This window comes from Cryptomeria japonica, chromosome 9 (genome assembly GCF_030272615.1).
Source record: "Cryptomeria japonica chromosome 9, Sugi_1.0, whole genome shotgun sequence".
NCBI lineage: Eukaryota > Viridiplantae > Streptophyta > Pinopsida > Cupressales > Cupressaceae > Cryptomeria > Cryptomeria japonica.
The window spans coordinates 576,655,992-576,676,374 of NC_081413.1; the positions used below are offsets into that span (position 1 = coordinate 576,655,992).

Sequence of the window (20,383 nt, forward strand, 5' to 3'; positions counted from 1 at the left end):
CAAGGTGAGGCAGATAGAAGTTGGGTTGGTTTGTGAGGAATGCCTTTAATTTAAAAAAAAATATAAACCCCCTTCCTAAATGTTTTATGAATATTTCAAAATAAATGTTAATAAAATAATGCACAAAAAAACATTTATTCACTATAAAAATATCATTTAGAGAGCATAAGAATTTCACCATAATTATTTAAAAACGTATTTTGACTCATAACATACTAACACTGTAAATAATTTTTATTATAAATAAAACAAAATATGTCGCATCATGTGTAGTATTGTGTTGTGTTGTTTTGTGGTTGTCTTAGGTCAATTAGGGGAGGCCAAACAAGCTTCCACCTTCACGTGGTTGACCTTGTTAGTAGAGAATGTTTGAAAAAATATTCTTGAAGCTAAGAGAAGTTTGTGTAAATATATTCATTTAAAATAAATAATATTATATGCATGTTGAAACTCTCAAAGCAAAAAAAAATTATAGTCTTAATTATAATTAGTTCGTTTATTATTAGTAGTGTAAGAGTCTTATCTCAAACTATAATAAGGATATACTAGTGATATATATAAAATGTGATTATTTTGGTTATAACATCTTAGCATATTGTTTCCCTATTGCCTTTGTGGCATATCACTATGTGTGCCTGTGATGTGTGAATAATAATATTCTATATAATTCATATTATATGCATGTTGAAATTCTCAAAGTAAATTTTAAAAATTATGAATTCAAGGGTGAAAATAAAAGCACATTTTAATTATTCATTATAGTTTTAGTCATAATTATTTCATTTATCATTAGTAGTGTAAAAACTTTATCTCAAACACTAAAAACAACGCACTAGTAATATAAAACATAATTTTTTTTGTTGTTGTGACATCTTAGCATATTGTTTTCTTACGACTTTTGTTGCATATCACTATGTGAACATGGGATGTATGCATGACTTAACCACTATGTGTACTTATGATGTGTGTAAATAAATTATATTTTATATAGTTCATATTATATGCATGTTGAAATTCCCAAAATAAGAAGAAATTGTGATTTCAAAGGTGAAACAAATGTACATTTTAATTATTCTTATTACTCTTATAATACTTTCCTTTATCATTAGTGTAAGAACCTCATCTTTAACAATAAAAAAGAACATACTAGTGATATAAAACATGATTTCTTTTGGTTATTACATCTTAATATTTTGAGAGCTCTTGGTGTTGGGTTTTGTGCTTCTGTTGGGGCCACAAAAGATATTTAGCTAGAAGATATTTATTAGAATGCCTAGAAAATTAGTTACATGGTTAAGTGGGAGCTTTGGCACTGATACAGATTCATCATTTCATGATGGATGGTTATCTTCATGTGGTTTGGAGATGGTGACATCTTGGTTTGCCATGGAGGATTCTTGAGTCTTCATTGAGGTGTCAACTTATGATATGTTCTTCAAGGAGCATATGATATTGGACTTTGAGGAGAGGTCAGATCATGATGTCATGTTTATGTTCCTAGTTCTATGGTTAGAACTTTGACAATGGTCTTATTGGTTCTCTTTTTTGGGTATTGATCATTTTCTTGGAGCTTCATGATTTTGCAGGTTGCATTTGAAGTTAGCATGGATTGATTGGTGGATGCTCATGTAGACTATAGAGACTTGGGTGAGGCTATGAGATCTCATCTTTTTTGGGATTGTGTGTTGAGATAATTACTCTTTGATGAGGATTACAATAGAAAGAACAAGGAGTCTACACCTGGTTATGCATGTGAACCTATTATGGATCTAAAGAGAAGGTTAATTCATCTTGAGAATTGTGAAAATGCAATTAGATGTCAAACTAATAAGGTATCCACCTTTGTCCAAATTGCATAAGGATTTTGGGTGTTTAATAAGGACCTCAAGCTTGTGAAGACATGACAAAGGTGAAAAGAAAGACATTTTTTCTTACCATAATAAGCTTCTATTACATGGACATAAATTACAGTGATAAGGTTTACACACCCAAAAATGCTACTTTAAAAGTTTTAGAGCTCTTCCTTATGCAAACTTCCTAAATCACCTCTAAACGACCATCACAAATCTTTGAGCACCTACCTCTTTCTTAGGTATGTCCTCCTTTCTACCTTACATTTCCTACCACGATTAATGAATTTGTAATTATTTGTCCCTTCAACCTACCTCTCTCCTCATATTACTTCCCGCCATTTTATATAACTCATTTTAATTTCTCAAGGTTCCCCGGGTCTTTAAATAAAATTGTGAGATATTTATCTAACCTTATGTTTTATTGAATATAAAATAATTATGGGTTTATAATAATTATATAATGGGCTTTCCATATATTTTTTCTATACAAAAATGCTAAAATTAGACAATTAATAATTAGTTAGATGCTTAAGAACTTCATTATACCTTTTTTTTTTTTTGTATAATAAATTGTTGTCACAATAATCTCATATGAATGTATAGTAGAAATTATATGTTAAAGAGATTCTTCTTGAATTTGTCTTGGTTAATTGATAGTAATTAAAAGACTTAATAACATACACTCTCATTATAAGATTGGCCAATGCCATCAACATTAGACTTGAAGCCAACATTGAAACACTTCCCAATTCAATTACAAAACCTACATCATTTGGCATCTCATCATTGACAAATTGATCAATACAACTTGCCCTAGCAAATTAAAATGGGCGTCTTCAATTGCGAGTGTGTGCAAAGAATGATGGGGAGTCAAAATTAACACAAAGATGCACTATATGTCAATACATAATTAGATTAAATCATTCCATCAAATAGACTTAAAACTAGATTACAATTATACTCCAACATTTTATGTTTATCATTCTTGATTGCGCTAATATAAATGTTATCCATCTTCAAATATAATGAATTGACGCACTTGTAGTATATCATTGAGAATAGAGACGAAAGTCATGCATTTTATAATTCTACTTCATTGTGTTAAAAGTTGACAACAGAGTTGAAGTTCTGTACCTAATTATACTGTATATAACCCTGAAAACAGGGCACAAACCTTAAAATCCTAGGCACTTGTGTCCTGTTCAGAAATTTCGTTTCAATAAGGAAAATAAAATGGGTAGCGAGCATCATGAAATTAAGTAGTGGACAGAAAATCAGAGGGTGCAACAATTTGATCCACATCAGTGGGCCCTCCTCTTCTCCTCCAAATATATTCAATCTGTTTCTTCCCTTTCAAAAATTTGGTAAACCAGCGAGCAGAAAGAGTTGGATATCTCTTCAAATTTTTATCTTTGAAATCTACATAGAAGAGGCCATAACGAATCTTAAAACCAAACAAAAACTCAAAATTGTCCATCAATGTCCAGACGAAGTACCCTAGAGTGTTGGATCCATTCCTGCATCCACATAACCATGCTCACTATAATTCTGAAACATTCAAGCATCAATATAATAAGCTGTATACGGTTGAAGTTATGGTGTCTATTCAGCTTACCTGATGGCAAGGAGCATACTCTCAAGATAATCATGGAGATACTCCATCCTTCCCGTATCATTTAATGCCTCAGAGAGTGGAAGAGATTGGTTGTTTATGGTGCCATACCCTAGCACCAATTCATAAAACATTTCAAAAACTAAACGAAAAACAGAACCAAATTAACATTGAAAATTGCCTAGAACTAAACAGAAATGTACTTGAATGGCTGGTAAACAATAGGTATATTGTGGTTACATTGGGCCCATAAAAACATACCACTGGTGTTTTAGGCTCTTTTCACTTGAATAGCCATTAATATACAATTAATTTGTTCAGGCAATCTATCTATAGCACGAGAAATAGTACCATTTTCATAGATTATAATAGCTGGATTGCCATAGTGTTGCTTGAAATGTTCCAATAATGCTTGGAATCCCGATGGAACAATTGTAATTCCAGTTGGTGCGAACTGCAATTAAATTATAAGATTTTCATCTTCCACTTTACCAATTCTATTTAACATTGAAGATTTTGACTACCTAGAGATTTCCAAGGAATAAATTATGGGCCTACCTTACCAATAGGGACATCGTCTCGCATTACTTTACACACACAAATATAGATGCATTAGTATCTAAAATGATTTACCAATATTCCAAACTTTGCTTGTGTTTCACAATTTACCATGTACCTGTTTGCTTTGAGCTTGAATCTCTCATATAATCTCTTTCAGCAGCAATCCACTGGCTAGGTGAATCTGAAACATAGGAAGTGCCATAATGATTCAACCCAACGAAATCAAAAGATCCCTTTAGCTTTTTAGATTGTTCTTTGGTGAAATTGGGCAGCCTGGAGCCTACATTCTTCTTCATACTGGAAGGATAGTCTCCAAAGAAAAGGGGATCTATGAACCTTTTGGACATGAAGAAAGAAAAGGGCCATCATAAATTACATTGTTATAGATGCATAAATTAAATTGTTATAGATTTAAAATTCTATCACAGGGGTTTCAAAAGCATTCTCTCATTTCAATTCAGTAAACACTTACCACCCATTGTGAAAATCAAATGTCCTCTGAGTTGCAGCTATGTCCTTGGACGAGTTTGTCAATGGCACAAACCACATCGCCAGAATGACCAAGCTGATAAAACCCTTTTGCTTGGCCTGCAGGAAAAACAGAATTATCCAGCTGTTAAACCATAACTTTATGGGCCTATTAAAAGCTAAATTCCTTCGCTCCAAATTTCAAGCCCTGGTTTGATAGCCCTCAAGGGCTTTTCTATTTTCTTAGTTTAGGGCTAAACCAAAGGGAGAGTACTTGAGCCTTTTCAGAAGTGAGCATGAGCAAACCACTCATAAGAATAACTATTGCCCTATTTAAGTGTTCAAAATTACAACCTGAAAATTTTCTCTGTATAGTTTAACTGCTTCAGCATGAGATAACAAAACATGATGACCAACAATATATGGTTCCTTCGTAGAATCTCCTGCGCTACAGTTGCCAAATCCAAATGGATAAGAACAGCGTTGCGGAGGCCACCAACCAATGTCATAACTGAAAGGGGTAAATGCATTTGGCTCGTTGAATGTTGTCCAGTACTTCACTCTGTCCCCAAATTCTCTGAAACAAACTTCTGCAAAGGCTCTGAAATCTTCTCTGCTCAACATTCAACAAAAACTGTTAGGCATCTGTTAAAGAGAAAAAAACAACTTCATGAATAACCATAGCCACTTCTTAAGATACTGGCTTCTGAAATTTTTTATTAATCATAGCTTACAAACAAAGTTACAACACAATACCAAGTTCAATATGAATTATAGATTGAAACATTACACTATTCTCGGACTGAGCCATCCTCCATAGGCATCTTCCAAGCTCTGGGGCAAATCGAAGTGGAATAAGGTAACGTGCGGTTGAATACCTGCAAATCTTACAAATGTCTTCAATCATATGTTTTTGGGTTAACTTACACCAATTTTCAATTTAGTTTCTTTATCCTGTATAGAGTTCCAAGATTTCTTTTACTCATTGCTGTATAATATAGTTTAGTTTGATTGGGAACGGAAAATATTTGGTTTACAATGAATGAGTGAGATTAGGCTCTTTTCATGTGACAATTACCATGGAGAATGAGTTCATTGATGAGATTATTGTAGTATTCCAATCCCTTTGGATTGATGGCACCCCTTCCATCTGCAGTAGACAGCAAGTTAACATAATATGTAATTGAAAAAACGGGTTTTATTTTTCTTCTAATTCTGTAGAGTTTAGTACTGTAGATAAGATCATCAAGAAAAATAAGCATACACTGCTATTCCTATTTTTTATATTGAAAGAAAATATTCTCTGGGAAGTACCAGGCATTAATCGAGACCATGAGATGGAAAATCTGTATGCATCTAATCCCATTTTAAACATCAGACGGACGTCCTCCTGAAAATATATTTGCAGCAGACATTGTAAGCCAACTTAAAGCTGATGAATATGATATATTTAAAATTACCAATGAAGCACAGTGTAGTCATCCAGAGTACTTTATAATGGTGGTATTGATCTGCAGTAACATCCCCTGTGCTTCCATCAGACATTTTCCCTGTACATGCACATTTAACTTGGTTCTTTTCAGTTTGTTTATTGAAGAAGAAAATATAATTTTAATGCCCAAAAATGATTAATGGGTCCCTCCACATTCTATATTTCCTCTTAAAAGGAAAAAGAAGGAACTCACCAGAATGCGTATAAATATCCCAAATGCAAGGCTTACGGCCATCAAGTTGTGCTGCGCCTTCAACCTGTACACAACCATACCAGAGCCAAATACCAAAATTTATTTACCACTCCAAGAAATTATTTAAAAGAGAGAAGAAATTAGGACAAGTGAAGTTACCTGGTAAGCAGAAGTGCTTGCCCCAAATATAAAATTTTCGGGAAAATCATCTCTGTTGAGGCTGTCTAGCTTGAATTGCAGAGAGGCATAAATTTGAATTCCTATGATGAACCAAAACAGAAGTGTTTCTCTCTTGCCAATCTCCATTTTTTCCCCTATTTTCTACCGTATGAGCAAATCCATTTGTAAAGGAAGCTCGGCTGAATTTTAAATTGTTTCGATTTTATTAGGGTATGCGTGAGTAAATCGAAGAATTAATATATAATGAAGAGAGGACGATGGGAAAGGCAATGGCTATGCAGCGGACAAAATGGCCCGCGCATGCCATGCCTTCTCCATGGATGCCCCCCATGTCCTGACTGCACGGCACTGCACCGCCTTCCGTCTTCCTGCGCAAACGTCGGGAACGGCCAATCACTGTCCAATCAAACCGTACACGTCCACCACCATCAATCCATCAGCTCGATAAGTTAAATATTTAATTTTTTATTTTTATTTATTTTAATATAATTGTATTATAATATATAATTATGTGATTTTAACATATATGTAAATTTTAATAATATTATTTTTTAACTTTTTAAAATACATTAGGGGTAAATAACAGTTTAATTTTTTAATTATATATTTCTTTTTTTAATAATAAATTTAATTTAAAAATAAAAGTAAAAAAGTTGTAATTAAGTAAAAATATGTGTAACTAATATAAAAAACACATGTATTAAAAAAATTATTAATATAACTTAAAAATAAAAGTATAATATAATTAAAAAGAAGCTTTAAAAAATATAAAAAATTTGTGTAATTTGGTTAAATATTTTTAACTAACTTAGTTACTTAGTTCCTTTTATTTTTAGTTTAGCAAATTTTTGATATTTCTTAACTTAAATATGTGTAACTTAGTTACTTAAATATTTTTAACTAAGTAACTTAGTTACTTTTAGTTTATTTTTTAAATTTTTTTTAACTTAAATATGTGTAACTAATCATTAATTTTAACTTACATATGTTAAAATCGCTTAATTAGTTATATATTATGGATGTTAAAATTTTACATTACTTACACATATTTTAATTTTATTTTTAAGTTATATTAATATTTTTTTAATATATATGTTAAATTTGTATATTTTGTATATTAGTTACATATACTTAATTACACATATTTTTACTTTTATTTTTAAATGAAAAAATATCAAAAATATGTGTAAGAGTCAAGATGTTTGATGGAGTAGTAAGAACTATTCAACATGTCAGACATGTCCCAGGATTAAAGGAAAAAACTACTATCACTTGGAGTTTTTAATTCATGTTCATAAGATATATATGTAACTTAAATGCTTGTTGTTTTAAAATTGATAACAAAAAATATATCTAGGTATATAAAATTGAACTTTTCATGGGGATGATAGTGATTTGTAATTTATGTGAGACCATGATGTTAATGGACAACATGGAAGAATTATTTAAAAACACGATGCTAACATATGATATTATAGGTCTATTGTATAGTTTGTATGTATTATAAATCCTAATATTAGAGCAAAGATAATGATTAAAATGTTTATAGATCAAACATCAACCTTCAAAGAAGTTTCGAGTTAGAGTACATGACAATTAAGTTTAGTAAATAGACTCGGCAAATGATGGATTGTGAAATGTTATTCTCCTCAGCGAATCATATTATAGAAACATATGATTACATGATCAATAGATGTTTCTATGAAGTACCATACACCACATCTGTATTTAAAGTTCATATCTATTGTGAACACATGACCAAAAATATATATTTTTGATATTTTTTCATTTAAAAATAAAAGTAAAAATATGTGTAATTAAGTCTATGTAACTAATATACAAAATATACAAATTTAACATATATATTAAAAAAATATTAATATAACTTAAAAATAAAATCAAAATATGTGTAAGTAATGTAAAATTTTAACATCCATAATATATAACTACTTAAGCGATTTTAACTTATGTAAGTTAAAATTAATGATTTGTTACACATATTTAAGTTAAAAAAAAATTAAAAAATAAACTAAAAGTAACTAAGTTACTTAGTTAAAAATATTTAAATAACTAAGTTACACATTTTTAAGTTAAGAAATATCAAAAATTTACTAAACTAAAAATAAAAGGAACTAAGTAACTAAGTTAGTTAAAAATATTTAACCAAGTTACACATATTTTTTATATTTTTTAAAGCTTCTTTTTAATTATATTATTCTTTTATTTTTAAGTTATATTAATAATTTTTTTAATAAATGTGTTAAATTTTTATATTAGTTACATATATTTTTACTTAATTACAACTTTTTTACTTTTATTTTTAAATTAAATTTATTATTAAAAAAAGAAATATATAATTAAAAAATTAAACTGTTATTTACCCCTAATGTATTTTAAAAAGTTAAAAAATAATATTATTAAAATTTACATATATGTTAAAATCACATAATTATATATTATAATACAATTATATTAAAATAAATAAAAATTAAAAAATTAAATATTTAACTTATCGAGCTGATGGATTGATGGTGGTGGACGTGTACGGTTTGATTGGACAGTGATTGGCCGTTCCCGACGTTTGCGCAGGAGGACGGAAGGCGGTGCAGTGCCGTGCGGTCAGGACATGGGGGGCATCCATGGAGAAGGCATGGCATGCGCGGGCCATTTTGTCCGCTGCATAGCCATTGCCGATGGGAAATGTAACACGTCACGGCACCTTTGCCGAAGCTTTCGGTCATCAGATTCCAATGAAATTGCAGCCTCAAATACACATCAAATGTTGGGTACATCAATTGTGTTTGAAGTTCATTAGTCCAATTGAATCGGAAACATGTGCCATTCGAATTGACCCTTTGCCCGCAAATGGTGGTTTTAAACAGGGTTTAAATTGATGGAATCGTGGTATTATCCAGGTTTAAATTGATGGAATTGTGTTTTTAAATATAGATTTTGAAACCATAGAATCATGGTTTTATATAATCTTAGAAACGATGGAATCAAGATTTTATATACATGTTTAGGAATGTTGAAATCATTATTTTATATAAATATTAAAACGATGGAATCACGGTTTTATTACGCAGATTTAGAAACGATGGAACCATGATATCATACAAAATGGAAAATAGTAGATACCTATCATGCTTTAATACAAGATTGTACAAAGAATTTAAAACTAATAGTAATTTTTTACAGGATTAAAGACCGTTGAATCGTAATTATGAAATCTTAGACACTATTAAAGTCGGTGGAATCCTTCCCACGTTAGAAAGAAAGGACAGCGAATCCTTCTCATGGGAAAAAATATCTGGATGTAGTGAGTGGACAATAATATTCACACTCTGCGTCTAATTTTTTACCTGAACATAATAAAAAAACTTACCTTTCGAGAAATGAAAATGATTGAAAGAAGAGAGATTTTCTATTCCAAATGATCCATTGATCCATTTTTCTATTCCAGTGATCCATTTTTTGAGTTATCTTTCAATGCAACTCTATTATTTTTTGCAAATGTTAAATCAATTTATCATTATTTATGTAGCAATTATGTGTCTATATTGCTTTTTAAGTAATGAAAATCTCTTCGAACAATTTTGAAAATTGTGTTAAATATATGTGTATGTGTATTTTATGAATGACGTATCCAACTGTATCCATATTGGGGATTTTTAAAAATGGCCATATCCATATTCGATACTGTATCCATATTGGGGATTTTTAAAAATGGCCATATCCATATTCGATACCATATCCGTATTTGTGTCCATGCAACTTTGCTCTTAAACTTATTTTCATATTCTTTTTGATGTATGACCTTTTGCTACTGATTTTGACTAGGAAGCTTGCTATCTAGTTAATCTTGTCTTCCTCAAATAACTGGTGCATGTTGTCTTACTCAAATGACTTCCATTTATAGTTTGAAGAGTACATACCTACCTTCCTTGATGGTCATGACATTATTTAGCAGTATTAATAAAGTCTTCTATAGTACATTAAAGTCTTTCCTTTGCATGATATTGATGTGAGGTTGAATCTTTCAATTGTTTGAGATTGGAGAACTAACTAAGTAGTTCTCTTGTAAGATGTTGCATATGTGCTTATCTTGTAAATTTTTTGATGATTCAATTGGGCAAGCCTTGGTTTTGGTCACCATTGTTATAATGGTATGTTGATTGCAATGAGAACAAGATTTTTTGAGTACTTGATATAGTTGTTCGTTTGATTCTTAGCAATACATATTATGGTGCATAAGAAGCTCTATTCACTTTCAATGAAGGTTTGTTAATGATGTTGTTCATGATGCCATATATAACTTGGTATCACCTTCAATGGGAGCTTTATGCATTTACATAATGTGTTATATCTTCTTTTTTTCAAAATTTTGGTTCTAAGTTGTTGTTGCAATGTGTAGTGAGATACAAACAATATTTGAATAGAAGATGGATGATATTTTTCAATGGTTGTTGGTGTCATGTGGAGGTCTTGGATTTTGCCTTTAGATTGTTCAGTGAGGGTTTGACATCTCTAGTTCTGTCAACAAAGGATGTGCAATGTTATATCTTCTTGGTTTGAAGATCATGGTTTGTATCTTCCATTTGAGATCTCGTGGTGCTAAGTTATGTGATTATTTTGGGGCCACAAAGGATCTTTAGTTAGGAGATGTTTATCACGATACCTGGAGAGCTTGGTTACATGGCTCAATGGGAACTTTGGCAATGATGTAGATTCATCATTTAGTTAGGAGATGTTTATCACGATGCCTGGATGGCTTGGTTACATGGTTCAGTGGGAACTTTGGCAGTGATGTAAATTCATCATTCCATGATAGATGGTTATCTTCATGTGGTTTGGAGATGGTGACATCTTGGTTTTCCATGGATGACTCTTGAGTCTTCATTGAGGTGTTGGTTCATAATATGTTCTTTGGAGCATATGATCTTCCTTTGAGGAGATGTTAGATTGTGATGTCATGTTTATGTTCTTAGTTCCATGGTTGGAAATTTGACAATGGTCTTGTTGGTTCTCTTTGGTTTTTGGGTATTAATCATTTGCTTGGAGCTTCATGATTTTGTAGGTTGCATTTGAAGTCAACATGGATTGATTGGTGGATGCTCATGGAGACTACATAGACCTAGGTGAGGCTATGAGATCTCATGTTTTTTGGGATCGTGCGTTGAGATGGTTACTCTTTGATGAGGATTTCAACAGAAAGATAAAGGAGCCTACACCTGGTTATGCATGTGAATCCATTATGGATCTTAAGAGATGATTAATTCATCTTGAGATACATAATTGTCAAAATGCAATTAGATGTCGAACTAATAAGGTCTCCACCTTTGTCCAAATTACATAAGGACTCAAGGTGTTTAATAAGAACCTCAAGTTTGTGAGGATGTGACAAAGGTGAAAAGAAAAACATTTCTTTGCTATAATAAGCTTTTATTACATGGACATAAATTAGAGTGATAAGGTTTACATACCCCAAACGCTACTTTAAATTTTTTAGATCTCTTCTTTATGCAGACTTCCCAAATCACCTCTAAAGACCAGCACAAATCTTTGAGCACCTACCTCTTTCACAGGGTTGCCCTCCTTTCTACCTTACATGCCCTAACATGGTCAATGAATTTGTATTGATTTATCCCTTGAACCTACATCTCTCTTCATATTGCTCCCCACCAATTTTATATAACATTTTAATTTCTCAAGGTTCCCCACGTCTATAAATAAAATTGTGAGATATTTACCTAAAATTATGTTTTAGTGAATATAAAATAATTGTGGATTTATAATAATTACATAATGCGATTTCCATATTTTTTCTATACAAGAATGCTAAAATTTAGTCAATTAATAATTAGTTTGTTCATTAAGAACTTCATTATTTTGATTTTTTTAATAGTATAATAAATTGTTGTTATAATAATCTCATATGAATGTATAGTAGAAATTATATGTTAATGAGATTTTTCTTGAATTTGTCTTGGTTAATTGATAATAATTAGAAGACCCAATAACATACACTCTTGTTATAGCACTAAGCCATAGCATTGACACCTCATCATTGACAAATTGATCAATGCACCTTGTTGTAGCAAATTGAAATGGTTGTCTTCAACGAATGTGAGAGTGTGCAAAAGAATGATGAGATAAATACAAACATACATAAATAGGTGTAAAAAAATGTAAAAAAGATGAGAACAAACCTTAGATCACGAATCAAACATAACACAAAGATGCACTGTATGTCAATACATAAGTAGATTGTTGGATGGGATAAAGTTGTGCACTATAAGACTGCTCAACATTTTGGTTTGGTTGTTGGTTACAGATGGAAGGATTCTTCGAATTGGCCACTGGGTGGGTCAAAGTTGAGGGATCGAATTGAGTTGACTCAAATTATGGCTTCTAGGGTGTGCAGCTCCTTTGGGGGACATGATGTCCTGTTCTAGGGTGAGTCGTCTAGAAAATACTTTGTTTATGCATGGCACTTGGAGCTTAATAGACAGTTCTTTGTAGATATTGAGGTGCTTTGGTGGAAGCAAGTTTGGAATAAATTTTCCTGGCCCAAATGTAATTTCTTCTTGTGTCTTGTGGCCAGTTTACAACCGTTGTCTGACCTGGGATAATCCTTGCAAGCAGGGCTTTCAAGGCCCTTCGATGTGTGTTTTGTGTTACAATAGTGAGGAATTTGTCTCTCATATGTTCTTTCAATGCTCCTTTGCTAAGGAAATAGGGGCACTTTTGGTGGGGTGTTTAGGGTCAAACTTGCTGCCATGTTTCTTCTTTGTCTGAGCTTTGGGCGCATTGGGGTACAATTCCCATGCTATTACCCCTTTTCTTCATGTTGCTTGGGCTCTTGGTCCTTTTTTCATCTGGCATGTTTGGTTGGAAAGGCATTAGAGGATTTTTCAAGATATAAGGATGGATGCTATACACTTGTGGTGGAAAATTATTCATTCTCTTCATGAGACTGTTGTGGCTAAGTGTGATTTGGTTGGCATCGTGGATCCTGGTGATGTTTCTATTTGCACTTGTCTTACTCTTCTCTTCAAGGGGGTGCTTCGGTGTTTGGTGGGTAGGGTGGAAGAGGTAGGTGCAAACATCCATTACGACGGGTCAATCGAGAGGGTTGGTGGACACCACCCCCCCTCGATGTGTTAAAAATTAACATTGATGGTTCATCTCTGGGGAACCCTAGGCATGCTGGCATTGGTGGAGTTCGGCGGGATAGTTTTGGAGATATTTAGTTCATTTTCCCTGTTTATAAGGGCTTTAATACTAATAATTTAATGGAGACTCTTGCCATTTTGTATGTTGTTTAGCATTGTTCTGCTCTTGATTGGTGCAAAATTATTCGAGTCTGATTCTAAGGTGGTGAATTTGCTAACCAGGCAAGAGCATGGGGATGTTAGTTGGCACTTGGCTTTAGTTATTAGATAGATTCTTCAGTTTTGCAGCTCCTTGGATTCAGTTACTTTCACACACATTCCTAAGGAGTGGAATGGTGTTGCAAATTGTTTGGCCAAATGGGCCTCGGTTCAAATGCAGGGTTAGAACATAATGGATAGGGGGCAATTGCCCCCTGATATGGCTCTTATGCTAGATCAGTTAGTGGATAGTGATAGGGTCTCTAGTGCTCTCTTCTGAACTCTCTATTTGTATCTCTTTTGTGATTGAATAATATTTTACCCCTTTTTAGTAAAAGTAAATTACAATCATACTCCAATGTTTTATGTGTATCCTTCTTAACTGCCTTTTTATAAATGTTATCGATCCTCAAATAAAATGAATTGAAGGCCATGTATATATTGAGACTGTAGAGAAAAGCCCCGCCATTTATAATTCTACTTCGTTGTGTTAAAAGACATTAAAGTTGATACCAGAGCTGAAGTTCTGTCCTAATTATACTGTATAAAACCCCGAAAACAGGGCACAAACCTTAAAATCCTAGGCACTTGTGTCCTGTTCAGATATTTCGTTTCAATAAGGAAAATAAAATGGGTAGCGAGCATCTTGAAATTAAGTAGTGGACAGAAAATCAGAGGGTGCAACAATTTGATCCACATCAGTGGGCCCTCCTCCTCTCCTCCATATATATTCAATCTGTTTCTTCCCTTTCAAAAATTTGGTAAACCAGCGAGCAGAATGAGTTGGATATCTCTTCAAATTTTTATCTTTGAAATCTACATAGAAGAGGCCATAACGAATCTTAAAACCAAACAAAAACTCAAAATTGTCCATTAATGTCCAGACGAAGTACCCTCGAGTGTTGGATCCATTCCTGCATCCACATAATCATGCTCACTATAATTCTGGAGCATTCAAGAATCAATATAATAAGCTGTATGCAGTTGAAGTTATGGTGTCTATTCAGCTTACCTGATGGCGAGGAGCATACTCTCAAGATAATCATGGAGATACTCCATCCTTCCCGTATCATTTAATGCCTCAGAGAGTGGAAGAGATTGGTTGTTTATGGTGCCATACCCTACGCACCAATTCATAAAACATTTCAAAAGCTAAACAAAAAAAAGAACCAAATTAACATTGAAAATTGCCTAGAACTAAACAGAAATGTACTTGAATGGCTGGTACACAATAGGTATATTGTGGTTACATTGAGCCCATAAAAACAGACCACTGGTATTTTAGGCTCTTTTCACTTGAATAGCCATTAATATACAATTGATTTGTTAAGGCAATCTATCTATAGCACGAGAAGTAGTACCATTTTCATAGATTATAAGAGCTGGATTGCCATAGTGTTGCTTGAAATGTTCCAATAATGCTTGGAATCCCCATGGAACAATTGTAATTCCAGTTGGTGCGAACTGCAATTAAATTATAAGATTTTCATCTTCCACTTTACCAATTCTATTTAACATTGAAGATTTTGACTATTTGGAGATTTCCAACTCAAAGGAATAAATTATGGGCTTACCTTACCAATAGGGACATCGTCTCGCATTACTTTACACAGACAAATATATATGCATTAGATTGTAAAATGATTTAACAATATTCCAAACTTTGATATGTGTTTTACAATTGGCTATGTAATGTACCTGCCGTCTTGGAGCTTAAATCTCTCATGAAATCTCTTTCTGTAGAAACCCACGGACGAGGTAAATCGGAGACATAGGAAGTGCCGTAATGATTCAACCCAACGAAATCAAAAGATCCCTTTAGCTTTTTAGATTGTTCTTTGGTAAAATTGGGCAGCCTGGAGCCTACAATTTTCTTCATGCTGGAAGGATAATCCCCAAAGAAAAGAGGATCTATGAACCTTTTGGACATGAAGAAAGAAAAGGGCCATCATAAATTAAATTGTTTTAGATGTGAAATTCTATCACAGGGTTTTCAAAAGCATTGTCTCATTTCATTTCAGTAAACACTTACCACCCATTTTGAAAATCAAATGTCCTCTGAGTTGCAGCTATGTCTTTGGACGAGTTTGTCAATGGCACATACCACATCGCCAGAATGACCAAGCTGATAAAACCCTTTTGCTTGGCCTGCAGGAAAAACAGAATTATCCAGCTGTTAAACCATAACTTTATGGGCCTATTAAAAGGTAAATTCCTTCATTCCAAATTTCAATCCCTGGTTTGATAGCCCTTAAGGACTTCTCTATTTTCTTAGTTTAGGGCTAAACCAAAGGAAGAGTACTTGAGCCTTTTCAGAAGTGAGCATGGGCAAACCACTCATATGAATTACTTTTACCCTATTTAAGTGTTATAAATTATAACCTGAAATTTTTCTCTGTAGAGTTCAACAGCTTCAGCATGAGATAACAAAACATGATGAGCAACAAGATATGGTTCCTCCGTAGAATCTCCTGCACTACAGTTGCCGAATCCAAATGGATAAGAACAGCGCTGCGGAGGCCACCAACCAATGTCATAACTTAAAGGGGGAAATGCATTTGGCTCGTTGAAAGTTGTCCAGTACTTCACTCTGTCCCCAAATTCTCTGAAGCAAACTTCTGCAAAGGCTCTAAAATCTTCTCTGTTTAACAACAGCAAATAGAAAACTGTTAGGCATCTGTTAAAGAGTAAAGATTAGCTTCATGAATAACCATAGCCACTTCTTAAGATACTGGCTTCTGAACATTTTTATTAAGCATAGCTTACAAACAAAGTTATAACACAAACCCAAGTTCAATATGAATTATAAATTGTAACATTACACTATTCTGGGACTGAGCCATCCTCCATAGGCATCTTCCAAGCTCTGGGGCAAATCGAAGTGGAATAAGGTAACATGCGGTTGAATACCTGCAAATCTTACAAGTGTCTTCAATCATATGATTTTGGGTTAACTTAAACCAATTTTCAATTTAGTTTCTTTATCCTGTATAGAGTTCCAAGATTTCTTTTAGTCATTGCTGTATAATATAGTTTAATTTGATTGCGAACATAAAATATTGGGTTTACAATTAATGAGTGAGCTTGGGCTCTTTTCATGTGACAATTACCATGGAGAATGAGTTCATTGATGAGATTATTATAGTATTCCAATCCCTTTGGATTGATGGCACCCCTTCCATCTGCGGAAGACAGCAAGTTAACATAATATGTAACTGAAAAAAAGGGTTTATTTCTCTTCTAGTTCTGTAGAGTTTAGTACTATAGATAAGACCATCGAGAAAAATAAGCATACACTGCTATTCCTATTTTTTGATATTGAAAAAAAATATTCTTTGGGAAGTACCAGGCGTTAATCGAGACCATGAGATGGAAAATCTGTATGCATCTAATCCCATTTTAAACATCAGACGGACGTCCTCCTGAAAATATATTTGCAGCAGAAATGGTAAGCCAACTTAAAGCTGATAAATATAATCTCTTTAAAATTACCAGCGGTCCAGCATCAATCAAGCATAGTGTAGTAATCGAGATTACTTTATAATGGTGGTATTGATCTGCAGTAACATCCCCTGTGCTTCCATCAGACATTTTCCCTGTACATGCACATTTAACTTAGTTCTTTTCAGTGTGTTTATTGAAGAAGAAAATAGAATATTAATGCCCAAAAATGATCAATGGGTCCATTCACATTCTATATTTCTGCCTCACAAGAAAAATAAGAAACTCACCAGAATGCGTATAAGTATCCCAAATGCAAGGCTTACGGCCATCAAGTTGTACTGCGCCTTCAACCTGTACACAGCCATACCAGAGCCAAATACCAAAATTTATTTTACCAGTCCAAAAAATTATATAAAAGAGAGAAGAAATTAGGATAAGTGAATTTACCTGGTAAGCAGAAGTGCTTGCCCCAAATATAAAATTTTCGGGAAAATCATCTCTGTTGAGGCCATCTAGTTTGAATTCCAGAGAGGCATGAATTTGAATTCCTATGATGAACCAAAACAGAAGTATTTTTCTCTTGCCAATCTCCATTTCCCCCCCTATTTTCTACACTATGAGCAAATCTATTTGTAAAGAATGCTCTTTGGAGTTTTAAATTGTTTCGATTTTATTAGTGTATGCGTGGGTAAAATCGAAGTATGAATATATAATGAAGAGGAGAGGATGGGAAATGTAACACGGCACGGCAGCTCCGAAGAAATTGCAGCCGCAATATAAGCATCAAATCTTGTCTGTTCTTAGGTACATTCACATCAATTGTGTTTGAAGAGCATAAAGTCTTAATGTCATCAGTGCAATTGAACTGGAAATATGTCATCGTTGTATTTCTAGGTCATTCGAATTGACCTTTTGCCCCCCAAAATAATGGTTAAAAGCGACGGAATCATGGTTTTATCCAGGTTTAAAAATGATCAATTCGAATGACCTAGAAATGCAACGTTGACATATATGTATAAGTATGTGATCAATTCTAATCACGATTTTATATTACAGAGAATTAGAAACGATGGAATCAAGATATCCTACAAAATGAAAAATGGTAGAAATCATGCTTTAATACAAAACTGTACACAGAAGTCAAAACTAATCGCAATTTTTTATTGGATTAAATACAGTAGAATCGTAATTATGAAATCGTATACACTATTAAAGTCGGTGGAATCAAGGTTGTATAACAGGGATAGAAAGAAAGGACAGAAAAAAATATCTGGTTGGAATGAGTGGACAATAATATGCACCATCTGCGTCTATTTTTTCCCCGAAATGACCGCTTGCTTGACTCCTTGTATTTAAGAATTTGAATGCATTAAATTTCTACAGTTTATGATAAAGCTATCAAGATAATTTAAGAATTTGTAAACATTTAGCTACGTTATTTTGACATAATATAATAACATACATTTAGTTATGTTATTTCGACATAATATAAAAACATACTTTTTGATACAAGACAATGACTTCCATTTATAGTTTGAAGAGTACATACCCACCTACCTTGATGTTCATGACATTATTCATGAGTATTAATAAAATCTTCTAGAGTACATTCCCCTCATATATATATATGACATAGCTATTCTGGTTCCAAAATAGTAGTGTCATACTAATATGTGATACAATAGATAATATTAGTTATTTAAGGAAGAGGTGCAAGGGTTATGCTGATGAGAATTATATAAATTGATATATAAGAAAGTATAATTTTATATGTGCATAGAAGATACAATAATTTAATTTATAACATCTTATGTAGAAGTCTATTGCTTGTCTATCTAATTTTGAAATATCTAATTTTGAAATAAAATCTTGATTTTAGATTTTAAAGTTTTTTTTTACCAAGATTTTAATGGAGGTGAAGAATAACAGTTTATGTCTAGACTTGTTTGTATAATTTGATATCATTTTTTCCAATCTAACCTAATTAGTGTAAAATAATTTGATATCGTATCAATTGCTTAGTTGAGAGAGTTTGCAGAATAAATGTCTAGATAAGAAATATATCAACTAATTAATAATCAAATTATTAAAAAAAAAAAATTATGAACAACAACATTTGCATTCTAAATTTTGCTATGCAAACTTTGCATTTGGGATACTTATACATATTTTGGTTAATCCACATTAACCAAAATATATATAAGTACTACAAATGTAAGGCTTATAGCCATCCATTATGTGGCATCTTAAATAGTTCTTATGTTGTGCACAATGTGTTGACACTTTACTGTAGTGGTCAAATGAAGCAAGAATGAAAGCTATCAATTGATAGTTGAAAGTGCTGAGAAAAAATCTGAGAGAATGATATAAACTTTCAGTACATTATACACAACATATAGACTTTTTAAGTTCGAACGGATAGCGAAGTTTGGCTTGGGTAGTGGGTTTGCTTCCCATTGGTCTTGAGTTTGACTCTGAGGCCCGGGTTCACCCAATGCGCTTGGCTTGCGACTTGCTTGGTACATCCCAGGGACTAGTCTCGCCTTAACTTGCTCCAAATGGATGTTGGGCTGGGTCGCGAAAATACTATGTAACAGAAAAAAAATAAAAATGAAATAAACTATTTAACCTCTTCCCTTTCAACATGTATATAAGAAAAAAATTTATTGTACTTTTAAAAAAAGAAAAGAAAGAAGAAATAGCGACAAATGATACTATTTGGTAAACATAAGTGCCTGAACCAAATATAAAGTTTTTTGCAAAATTCCTAGCTTGAATTGCAAAGAGTCAAGAATTTAAATTCCATGATGAACTAAAACAACAATGCTTATCTCTTGCTCATCTTCATTTCTACACCATGAGCAAATCCTTTTACAGATAGAATTTCAGTTGAATCTTAATTTGTTTTAATTTTTGTAGGATGCACAATAATAAATTGATGTATAAATATAGTGCAGAGAGGAAGAGGGGAAATGCAAGATGACAAATTTGGCAAAGCGGCAGGAGATTTGAAGGAAATTGCACTCACAGGTGTATACATCAAATTTTCTTTTTTGTGTTCATTCACAATGTGAAGTTCATTAAGTCGCCTGTTTTGTCAAGATAAGTGAAGAATTATGAAGATCAATTTAAGTGGAGGGCATACCTAATTCTGCCATTTTTGTAAAGGTCAAATTATGAGTGCAATTGAATTGCCAAAAAGTCACC

At 32.8% G+C, this 20,383-nt stretch overlaps 1 protein-coding gene and 1 long non-coding RNA gene across 2 annotated transcripts in view; one reads left to right on the plus strand and one right to left on the minus strand.

Annotated features, from left to right (window-relative positions):
- The window catches only part of LOC131062847 (uncharacterized), a 54,175-nt gene extending 51,955 nt beyond the window's left edge, over positions 1-2,220 (plus strand). The window contains exons 3-4 of the long non-coding RNA XR_009110972.2: positions 1,322-1,469; positions 1,587-2,220. This is a non-coding gene — a long non-coding RNA (uncharacterized LOC131062847). The remainder of the gene's footprint in view (positions 1-1,321; positions 1,470-1,586) is intronic.
- A 685-nt stretch (positions 2,221-2,905) lies between these two features.
- Positions 2,906-17,985, minus strand: LOC131062858 (uncharacterized). Its single transcript, XM_057996595.2, has 27 exons — positions 17,624-17,985; positions 17,464-17,527; positions 17,270-17,328; positions 17,079-17,154; positions 16,843-16,914; positions 16,555-16,642; positions 16,115-16,373; positions 15,765-15,880; positions 15,431-15,651; positions 15,307-15,335; positions 15,094-15,196; positions 14,745-14,853; positions 14,390-14,646; positions 6,664-6,755; positions 6,339-6,500; positions 6,180-6,243; positions 5,986-6,044; positions 5,809-5,884; positions 5,573-5,644; positions 5,285-5,372; positions 4,849-5,107; positions 4,499-4,614; positions 4,142-4,362; positions 4,024-4,052; positions 3,817-3,919; positions 3,469-3,577; positions 2,906-3,370 (listed from the first exon to the last, which is right to left on the minus strand). The coding sequence occupies exons 1-27, from the start codon at positions 17,768-17,770 to the stop codon at positions 3,109-3,111; spliced, it is 3,312 nt and encodes a 1,103-aa protein (XP_057852578.2). The 5' UTR covers positions 17,771-17,985; the 3' UTR covers positions 2,906-3,108.
- Between the last annotated feature and the right edge of the window lie 2,398 nt (positions 17,986-20,383).

What these genes read in the sequence shown, in the direction of transcription:
- LOC131062858 (XM_057996595.2), bottom strand. Translation starts at nt 17,770, where the DNA reads ATGGAGATTGGCAAGAGAAAAATACTTCTGTTTTGGTTCATCATAGGA. An exon ending in CAAGCACTTCTGCTTACCAG is followed by an intron (nt 17,528 to 17,623) that starts GTAAATTCACTT and finishes GGCTGTGTACAG; the next exon opens with GTTGAAGGCGCAGTACAACT. An exon ending in GGATATTTATACGCATTCTG is followed by an intron (nt 6,045 to 6,179) that starts GTGAGTTCCTTC and finishes GTGCATGTACAG; the next exon opens with GGAAAATGTCTGATGGAAGC.